This window comes from Quercus lobata, chromosome 12 (assembly GCF_001633185.2).
Source record: "Quercus lobata isolate SW786 chromosome 12, ValleyOak3.0 Primary Assembly, whole genome shotgun sequence".
Taxonomy (NCBI): domain Eukaryota; kingdom Viridiplantae; phylum Streptophyta; class Magnoliopsida; order Fagales; family Fagaceae; genus Quercus; species Quercus lobata.
The window spans coordinates 14,242,846-14,253,722 of NC_044915.1; the positions used below are offsets into that span (position 1 = coordinate 14,242,846).

At 35.2% G+C, this 10,877-nt stretch overlaps 1 protein-coding gene across 1 annotated transcript; it reads left to right on the forward strand.

Moving 5' to 3' along the window:
- The first annotated feature begins 1,701 nt into the window (after positions 1 to 1,701).
- LOC115971540 (FAM10 family protein At4g22670) lies at positions 1,702 to 8,261 on the forward strand. Its single transcript, XM_031091523.1, has 11 exons — positions 1,702 to 2,011; positions 2,107 to 2,158; positions 2,272 to 2,421; positions 2,504 to 2,591; positions 2,707 to 2,787; positions 3,019 to 3,083; positions 3,403 to 3,543; positions 4,404 to 4,520; positions 4,620 to 4,820; positions 5,169 to 5,226; positions 7,883 to 8,261. Exons 1-11 carry the CDS (start codon positions 1,902 to 1,904, stop codon positions 7,978 to 7,980), a joined length of 1,161 nt encoding a protein of 386 aa, XP_030947383.1. The 5' UTR covers positions 1,702 to 1,901; the 3' UTR covers positions 7,981 to 8,261.
- The last annotated feature ends 2,616 nt before the right edge of the window (positions 8,262 to 10,877 follow it).

The following is a 10,877-nucleotide window of genomic DNA, read 5'->3' on the forward strand; positions in this document are numbered from 1 at the left end:
AGACGGAGAGTCTCCAGGTCGCGGCAGACGCATGAGCAGCAGACAGACTCTTGGACAAATTTGAAAGGGAGGCACGCGCAAGGCCCAGACACCACCAGCCTGTACCTAGCCAATATAGGACATGGTGGGGCCATGGGCCAGAGGTAAAAGGTAAAGGGGGTATGGTTTAGTGGTGGGGAGAGGGGAAAAGATCTATTTGCGGCTCCTGCCCAAACCTCTTTTGGGAGGTACGTCCTGTTGGGATGATAGACCACCCAAAAGAGGCAAGTTTGAGGGGGAACCGTTGGGTGCATGCTCTGAGAGTAGAGAGAGAAAACATTAATATCGTGGCAAGAAGAAATGTTACAGTATACAGCAGAATAAAACAAACCCGCCCCTGTCTGGCGAGGGTGGATGTCGCACAGCCCTGGTGGTCGGCAAGTACATCCCGACCAGACAAAGGTGGTTAAGGGGTAAAACGGTAAAACACTAGCCACGACAGATGCTATAAAAAGGGTCTTGCCGTGCCCTGTAGAGGGGATTGAAAAACAGAGTATATTTTCGGTAGTGAAAGGAAAAAACAGAGCAAGAAGAAAAGAAAAAGATAAGAAAGAAAACAGAAAAGAAAAAGATAAGAAAGGAAAACTAAGAAAAGGGAGAGTTGGTTCAATAGGGCATGCATCCATAGATCGGTTTCTCTCTCTCCCCCTCCAAATCTTACCTTCTTCCAAAACGCAAACAAGGACTCTTTCTTTTGGGCAACAACCATTCAGGTCCGACTCCCTCAAAGCCATTAATCCCCACGGTAGGATCCTTTTCCAGGGGGGTTATTTGCATTAAGAAGAGACGTTCTCTCCTCTTTGGCTTTGCTGCGACAGACTAAGTTTAAGACTTAATTTATGCCCATTTAAGTTAGCCAGTATTATTTTCTTCATTTTTCTATGTGATTGATATCATTATGACTGTAATCATACTTTATTAGCAGGGAATACATAGCCGTTTATTTAAATAAGTCAAAGTACTCTATTTTAGTTATTATTATATCTGCCTGCCGTAACTCGTCTGTAATAGTTCTGTTTGCCGTAAATTTGCTCCTAGCAGACAAGGCATAAGTTTGTGCACAAACCGGCCTAAGTTGAGTTACAATTGGATCGGCCCCAGCTCCCTTACTCAAAAACACAAGGGCCCATCACTGCAGGAGGCAGCCCAGCCCATTACCGCAGGAGGCAGCCCAATATACCATATCATACAAAAAAGGCCCCTACACTCCCTAATCTAGAACACTTGGACCCAGTACGGCAGGAGGCAGTTTCGCCCAACATTACAAAAAGGCCCATCACATGTACTAATATAAACAAGGACTCGATTTTTTCCAATTGCATCTGTAGTTTATAGTATTAATAATACTTGTTACGTATTAATAATACTTGTTACAGTTGTATTTGCTATAAAAAAAGATTAAAGTAAATTAGCTATATTAGCTCTTAAAAAAAAAAAAATCAAACATGATAGAATCACATATTTTACATACACTTTTCAATAATTTTCTTAGGTGATAGATTATGATTATTTTTTTTTTGAATAAATATTAACCACTTGTTACTATAACATAACTTACCATTTTTCTTTCCCACCGCACATAGTTTGTCACGTAGAACAGCTCAGTCTATGTGCGAAAGTGTGTGCCGCTAATACAGAGTAGTAGAAGTCTAGTCTAGTCTAGAAGGACCTACTTATAAGTCTTGCTGCCGCTTTTCCGTTTACATAGAAAAGAAAAAGAAAACCGAAAGAAAAGCAGCGAGACGAAAGAAACCCTCCAAATCCGAATCCGAATCGAATCAATTCCTAAACCCTCTCTATTGTAACTTCCTCATTTACTCTCTCTCTCTCTCTCTCACACAATCACACAGAGTAAGAGAGAAATGGAGGCGGCGAAACTGAACCAGTTGAAGCAATTCATCGAGCAGTGCAAGTCCAATCCCTCCCTTCTCAACGATCCTTCTCTCTCTTTCTTCCGCGACTACCTCGACAGGTATGTATCTCAATTTTCATCAATACAGACCTCACTCTATGGTTTCTAATTTCAATCCCCTATTTTTAATATACCAAAACGATCCCGTTTTGCAGTCTCGGCGCTAAGATTCCTTCCTCTGCGGATGACCACAGCGACTCCAAATCTGTACTCTCTCTCTCTCTCTCTCTCTCTGTGCTTTCTAGGGTTTATCACGCGCACAAATTATGTATTTATATATTTAGCTATATGTATGTGTGTTTTCATGAATGCGATTGCAGAGGAGCTATGTGGTGGAGGAGAGCGACGAGGACATGGATGCCGGGAAAGGACATGCCGACGATGAGGCAGACGAGGAGGACGAGATAATCGAGTCTGATGTTGAGCTTGAGGGCGAGATTGTTGAGGCTGACAATGATCCTGCACAAAAGGTGCTTTCTTTTTTTCTATTTCAATCGAATTTTGCATTTCTATCTGTATAATTGTATTGATGGAGGATCTGGTAATTTGTAGATGGGAGATCCATCGATCGAGGTCACTGAAGAGAGCCGCGATGCCTCGCAGTTAGCTAAGGCCAAAGCCATGGAAGCCATTTCTGAAGGTATAGAATTAAGTTTGACATTGATATAGATGTGTATATTGTGAAAATGTATAATTTTTCATTTATGTAAATGTAGTGAGGCATTTTGTGAATGGTGTGGTTTTGTGAAAATTAGGTAAGTTGGAGGAAGCGATTGAGAATCTCACGGAGGCGATTTTGCTCAATCCGACTTCAGCTATTATGTATGGGACGAGAGGTAAGGTTTTTGGATTTTGTTTAAATTTGTGAGTTATTTTTTTGTGATGTTCTGGATTATGTGGATTTGATTGAATAAGTTTGTGTTGTTGGGGGTTATGTGTTGGGTCCCACATCAATATCTACTAGGTCTAATTGGGCAAGAGAAGCAATTACTAGGTCCCAATTGTAACTTGGCTTTTTTGGTTTCCGAAAGGTTAATAATTGGGTTGTGTATAAATTTTTTTAACAGCTAGTGTCTATATCAAGATGAAGAAACCAAATGCAGCTATACGAGATGCCAATGCAGCTTTGGAGGTTGGTTTTGTTTTCCTCATATGTTGTGAATAGGGACTTTAAAAAAGAAAAAATGGTGTGCATCAGGTTCTGTGGACCAGGAAGATGATTGTTTTTTTCTTGGTACTGGCATTCTGATTAATACATCTAGTGATGCATGGTTGGATGCACAGTTTTTTCTATTAGGATTTATGGCGTGATTTTAATTTTGAATTATTCAAGTTTATGTGCTAAGTGAAGCCTACATATTCAAACCTGTGTGTTCTAGAGCTAGTTGCAATGTGCAATATGATGTTCTAAGAAGGTGAGTTTGACATTTTTTGCATAATTTTAATTGCAGATTAACCCAGATTCTGCTAAAGGCTACAAGTCCCGTGGCATTGCACGATCAATGCTTGGTCATTGGGAAGAGGCTGCTAAGGATCTTCACCTAGCATCAACAATAGATTATGATGATGAAATCAAAGCTGTTCTTAAGAAGGTTGCTTCTGTGTGTGTGTGTGTGTGTGTGATTTAAATAAGTGTTCATGTGGATATTTTGGTATTAGTATGTGTGGTTTTTGACTTTTTGTACTGTATATTGTATCATATTGTGTTAATGAGGTACACTTAGACTTTCGACTTAAGTTGGAAGAGTTAAAAATATTTGTGTAGAATATATGCTTATATCTTTGCAATAAATTAATATTCTCTTCAGGCCATGATAGAAAATCATTTTTTTCCTTGGGAAGTAAAAGATTGTAAATGAGATCCTATTGTTATTGTTAATGTTCTTAGATGCAATTAAATAAACATATGTATTGTTTATGTATAATTTTTTTCATAGCAACTATAGTGAATTGCTCATTTATCTAATCCACTGTCGGGCCTGTCTGGATATCTTGCCTGCGTACCTATATGACATTGGTTTGATAGAAAGCCAACATTTTCTTTTCCTTCAAAGAAGGGTTTCCTAACACCTTATATTAACATAAAAATTGAACTTCCTTACAATTTTCATTTTATCTTGGACGAAGATTGAGAAACTGTCTTATCTGTAGCTGACTATGTTTTGGTTTATGAGCTGCTTTGTGTTGCCTATTGAACAATGAAGTTAATATTTAACGCTCCTAGAAAGTTCAAATTGTTTTTCCGAATGAGACATATTGTATTAAATGTATTTGAGATGCTATAACTATTTGCCAATGCATATATGTTGGCATAATTGACATGGCTAAAAATGCCTGTATGATAAAGTTTTTGTTTTGGCTGAAACAGTGCAGTAGAGTTATTGCATAAATGTTTACTTATTTAGGCATCTTTCTCTCTCTGGCATCTCATTGCAACTTCTGCACTGTCTAGGTTGAACCAAATGCACACAGGATTGAGGAACACCGTCGGAAGTATGAAAGGCTGCACAAGGAAAGAGAGGAGAGAAAGATTGAACGTGAAAGACAACGTCGTCGTGCTGAAGCTCAGGTAACCTTTTTTTTTTTTTTTAATGTTTAGCTTCTAACAAATTTATCCAGATATTCTTTTGCTACAAAACTGAGAATTTTCTTGTGCGTTCTGTTGAAGGCTGCATATGAGAAGGCCAAGAAGCAAGAGCAGTCATCTTCCAGTAAACCTGGAGGCATGCCAGGTGGGTTTCCAGGTGGGATGCCTGGAGGCTTCCCTGGAGGTATGCCTGGAGGCTTTCCAGGAGGCATGCCTGGAGGTTTCCCAGGTGGCATGCCTGGTGGTGTGCCTGGAAATGTTGATTTTAGCAAAATATTGAATGTAAGTTTCATGGGACTTGCTAGATTGATTCCCCCCCCCCCCCCCCCCCGGCGCACCCCAATATGTACCTTATGATTTTTGTTTATTTGATTCTTTTAACATCTTTCTTATCAGTATTATTGATGCTTTCTAGCTAAGTAGTGAGTGGTATATGTGAAAAGTTTAGTGTTTATTGCAATTACATCTTTTGCACCACCACTGAAAAGCAGATAATGTGAAGAGCTGTGTACCACATATGTCCTTTGTACTCTACCAGAGGGTTATATTACATAATTGAGTATTTAAATTAAAAATGTGTTTATACAATGGGTGTTTGATGTGTATTTGCTTTTCATATTTTGTGTGTAGGACCCTGAACTGATGGCAGCATTTAGTGATCCAGAAGTCATGGCTGCTCTTCAAGATGGTACTTTTTCTACTATCATGTTTATTTTTTATTTATTTCACTATGATTATTTCTCTTTTTTCTTGATGTGGTTATTTTTAGTCCTTCGTCAGATTCCCCCACCCCCCCCCCCCCCAAAAAAAAAAACTTGGGTTGAATAGATTTAACTTATATATATATATATATATATATATATATCTATTACCTATATTAAATAGTGCGAATGCACCTGTGAATAGTGCTTTGTCGAGCACCTTGTCTGCTATTTGTTTATTGTTTCAGCACCTTTTTTTTTTTTGGACCAACTTTGTCCAGCACCTTCTTGACTTTTTTACCCTTAATATACAAGCAGGCTGAAAGGGTTTGTTTTGTCTTTTGCTTCTATTTTGTTTGATCTTATCCCTTTGTTAGCCTTTTTGGTCAGCCACCTACTCTATTGATGGACACGAACACAATAGTTAGACTTCTCTCCATGGATGAACACAAACATAGGATTCAGGTCAGAGATAAGAAAAAAAAAAAAAAATCAGCCATGACCAAATTGATAGAGAAAGAAAAGAAAGAAGGAAATTAATATGTACATGTGTTTGAAAACTTCACTAGAGATCAGAAAAAAAAAAAAACGAAATTTTGAAGATCATGGAAGACAGATAGAGACATAATTATTACTCAATTATGTATCAACTTGTCTTCCCTTTTGTAGATCAAAGGTGTAGATATGGATACATTCATTTTTTTTAGACCTCTTTTTGTACACAATATATACTCATCTTTATAAACTACACTTGTGATATTGAAGCTCTTTTTTGTATAAAGTCTAATGTGATCTATGTTATTATTATAGTTAATTTATATAAAATTTTTTTTCCTGTATTTATTTTTTGACATAAATATAGCATAAAAAATTATATTATCTACTTAATATAACAAATACTACATTTTTTTTTTATGTATGTGATCTTTGACAGTAAAATATAAAAAATAGCATTTACGAGAAAAGTGATGGGAATAGGGCTAAAGTATTGATATGTGAATATTTTGAAACATTTAATAGTATAATTTCTAGGCAATCCAATAATTAAATAACTATAAATAAATTCTATATCTATCCATAATTGTAATCTTTTTACTGGCTAACACGTGCTTCAAAACTAGTGTGTGTGTGTATATATATATGTATATATATATATCCTTTTAAAAAGAGCTGGATCAAATAGATTTAGATTCTAGTCTATTTAAGTTATTCTGATTTTCCCTGATGATTTTATCCATTAATATCTCAAGCGTCTGCTACCAATTGATACATGTTTTTTCAGTTACAATGCAAGTGCATCACCCCTACTCTTTCCTTCCTTTACTGTAAGCGTAAGCCCTTGCTAGCTTTTCGGGGGCTCAGTTCTTTTGTATAGTATATGTGTGCATGGGTTGTGTCCTGGTTGGCTCTTTAAATGAAAGAAACAAGACTGTAATTGGGAAGATTGGAAATGGGCAGAATAACACCACCACAGTAACCCTTTCCACCTAATTACGATCAACATGAAAATAAATAGAAGTCCTAATTTGCATAGCTTGAATTCCAATAAGATATAAATATGAAAATTCCTTCTCAAAACCTAAAGGAAAATGTGCATGGTAATACACTATGGAGTGATAAGAAGCTTTTAAAGTCACCACTCTAATCATGATGAAATTTAACTAGAACTTTTGCTTAGTAGGTGAAATCAGATTTGAGTTTGCCTCAGTTTTGCCTTTGCAATGTGTATGGTATAATGCCACGGATGGTAGGGAGTGAATGCTAAGGCCACCTCATTAGTGAGATGATAGAATTCTTTTGTGAGAGATTTCATGTAGCTTGAGAAAAGAAATCCTTCTTTCTTTTGTGTGCTGGCCTTGGTTCTTTTTTTTTTTTTTGGGTAAGTGCCACCATCAGTTGTTCGTTGGGGAAGTTGTAGGAAGAAAGTGGTTTTAGTAGGATGATATACAAAACTAACATAATTAGATATTGATACATTGCATGACATATTTGAAGTTGATAAGATAACAGTAGATCAGCTTATTTTGGTTGGTTAATAATGGTTATTACAAAAAGACAGCATAGCAATGAGTTGGTATATCTCTTGAAAACATTCTCTCCTGCCAAAAAAAAAAAAACAAAGAGGAGACAAAGAAACCTGAAGTTGCTCAGAGAAAGCAACAAGGAATTATGTTTATGAAATGAGGCATGATGTCGAATGGTCTGATCAAATGTATGGCCTATACAAGTGTGGAATTACAGTCAAAATAGGATTTAGTTAGATGACTAAGTTTTATATTTTCTGTGCGCTGACATCATATTATACATGTGCTTTTAATCTTTTCATATTGTATCTCTTTTTTCATCATGATTTAAATATTGAGTTTCTAAAAATCTTATTTTCTTAATTTCCAGCTGAATTAATTTTCATATAATACTACTTTCTTTTGAGCATAACATTGTGCATTGAATTTTGTCAAAATATGCTCATTAAAGGGCAAATTTTTTCATTCTGTTTATGTGTGAGAAACCTACTAGATTTTGCATCATTGATATTCTTAAGTCTAACCGCTGCCCTCAGAATGATGCTATATGTGCACATCGGCCACAAAGCTTTATATGGTCTGACTGTCCTCTCTCCTGTTCTTGGCTTATGATTTGCAGTAATGAAGGACCCTGCTAATCTTGCGAAGCATCAAGCAAATCCCAAGGTGGCTCCTGTAATTGCAAAGATGATGAACAAATTTGGAGGACCAAAGTGAAAGATTTTTTACTATTGGGGGATGATGTATGTGGATGATCAGGTTTCTGTAATTTAACGTGTTAACACTTTAGGTGAAATCATGAATAATAAAATTTGGTGGTTTTTGGATTTAAAAAAAAATGGTTTAATAGATTATTGATTTTGATGATCTGACTTCTGTTATGTTGTTGTAGGGCTGTATGCACAGAGAAATGTATACTGTTTGTCTGTAAGAATATACATGTTGGACAGACTCTATGTAGCTTCCTTTTTTAGGTCAACATTTCTTTTAGATGGAAATGACTTAATGGGCGGGGCTGATTCCATGCAATGACATTTAGTCAGTCGCCCATGTCCAGCCTGGCCGAAGCTTGGACCTCTCTGGGCTTAGAGGGCCCAAACTCGGCTATACCCATAATATGTTTCCTTCTCTTTTTATTTTTGGTGAAAATACACTTTTGGTCCTTCCATTTTAGGCCAATTTTTATTTTGGTCCCTATTTTGATTTTGTTACTATTCCATTTTGATTTTGCTACTATTCTAGTCCCTAAAAACAGAAAATCAATTTTATTTTGGTTTTTGCCGTCAATCCACTAACAAAAAAATTCTACGTGGCTTTTACGTGGTAGGCGGAGTGTTCTATTTGCACAGTAAATACTAAGGTAGCTAATAAAATATTTTAGTTGGCAATTTTAAATGACATGGTAGCATTTTAATTAAAAAAAAGCTAGGTTAGAAAATTTATTTTAAAAAACATTAAATCTAATATAATTCAAATTTTTTTTTGTTACTTTTCATTATTTTTCGTAAGAACATTACAACTTGTTTTTTTATGTTCTTCTCAGATCAAATCTAGCAACCAAGTACTCAAATCCAGATCACAAGATTACAAACGGAAAAAAGAAGAAAAAAATTAAATCAAATACCAACAGGAAGAATGAAGAACAAAGAACTCAATTCAATCATCAAACCCAAATCAACCCAAATTCATCACAATCATCCAGAACTATCAACACAATCCAGTTGCCCAAATTTATCAAACCTTAGAGAAAACCCAAATAGTCAAATTCAACACAAACTAATTGCCGAGCACCATCAAATCCACTACAAACCTTGGAGAAAACCCAATCCTATCAACCTAAACCAAAATCATCAACAGACCTAATTGACCAAAGAGAGACCAAACACAAACAAACCAATCAACCCACACCAACAACAAACCCACCACAACCAGCGAATCCAAACAAATCCACAACTGCCACCACCTGGGGTTCACAACACCACAGTCGCTAACTAACCACTGATCTATGTTTCATAACACCCACCAGCAAGACTCCAAAATTTTCCCATTGTTTTCTTCACATCAAGAACCTATGGCCTCTATGATCAAAACCTCGAAGATTAGCGTGTTGATTTGCTCTTTGTTGGTCAAGATTGGGTGTAAGGTTTTGAGTGGAGATGAGATTTTGAGATTAGAGAGAGTTTGGGTCAGATTGGAGGTGTGTGGTGGAGAAGAAGGCCGAGCTTGTGAGCTTTGGCCATGGAGCTACAATGGAGAGAGAGAATTTGAGATCAGAGAGAGATTTTGTCCTTGGAGAGAGAGAGAGAGAGAGAGAATTAGAGATAGAGAAAGTTTAGAGATAGAGAAAGTTTAGAGATTGTTTTAAAATCTGATGACTGATGAAGTTAAAGAAAAAGAAAAAGAATTAAAAAGATAATGATTTTCGTTTTTTAAGAAATAATTTTAATTAAATTAGATTTAAGGTTTTTTATTAAATTTAATTTCTTTTTTTATTATAAATTTTCTGAAGTGGCTTTTTAAATTTTTTTTTTTATATATAAATTAAAATGGTGGTGTGTCATTTAAAAAATGCCAACTAAAATATTTTATTAGCCACCTAAGCATTTACTGTGCAAATAGGTTACTTCGTCTGCCAAGTAGGAACTTTTTATTAGTGGGTTGATGGTAAGGACCAAAATAAAACTGATTTTCTATTTTTAGGGATTGGAGTAGTAGCAAAATTAAAATAGGGAACAAAATAAGAATTGACCAAAAATGTAGGGACCAAAAGTGTATTTTCGCATTTTTTTTTTTCCATTAAAATTTTCTTTTAAATCAAAATTCATAGATCAAACTGTGAGGGCTTCGGGATTGAGAAAATTACCTTATGGAACGATTAGATGCAATGTAGCTTCTCTTTCAAAATACGTGGGCCTCATATGTATATAGTGGATATCAACTCTTTGGACTGGGGTGTTCTGCCAATGTCTATTCTTGCCGTTAATATAGAAGGCCAAAATTAGCTCTAAACCTCCAACCTATTATGTAGCGAGCAATTTATAAAGGCTATTTGTGTATATTATTTAATCAAGTAATTGTGACTTATTAAAAAAGTCTTGAGACTAGAAATTATACATAGATGACCTTTTCAATTGTCACATAATGGGTTGGAAGAAAATAATTTTAAACTAGTTTGGAGTTAAGCTTTTTTCAAAATGAAATGCGTTGATATGAAGATGGTGGTGGAAAAAAAATAGAAAAAAAATTTATGTATATTTGTGTGTATGGTTAGGTGCAAGTCATATCAAATTATCAATCACAACATACTAATAACTTAGGATTAATATTTTGTTGAAACTATTATTGGGTTATACGATCGTTCATTATTGTTCTTTTTAAATATGAAGATGATTAAAGATTAAGAATTACTTTGTTTAAGAGTTACTTAAAAGATTATGTTTTATATATATGCTAAATATGTTCATTGTCCTTATTTTTTCATTGTAATATGGAATTATAAAAAAAAAATATTGATTTATTATTATTATTATGTATTCTAAAAATCTAATAATTAAATAAGTTTTAGATATATTAATAAATTACATTGGATTAACACACACACACACACACACACA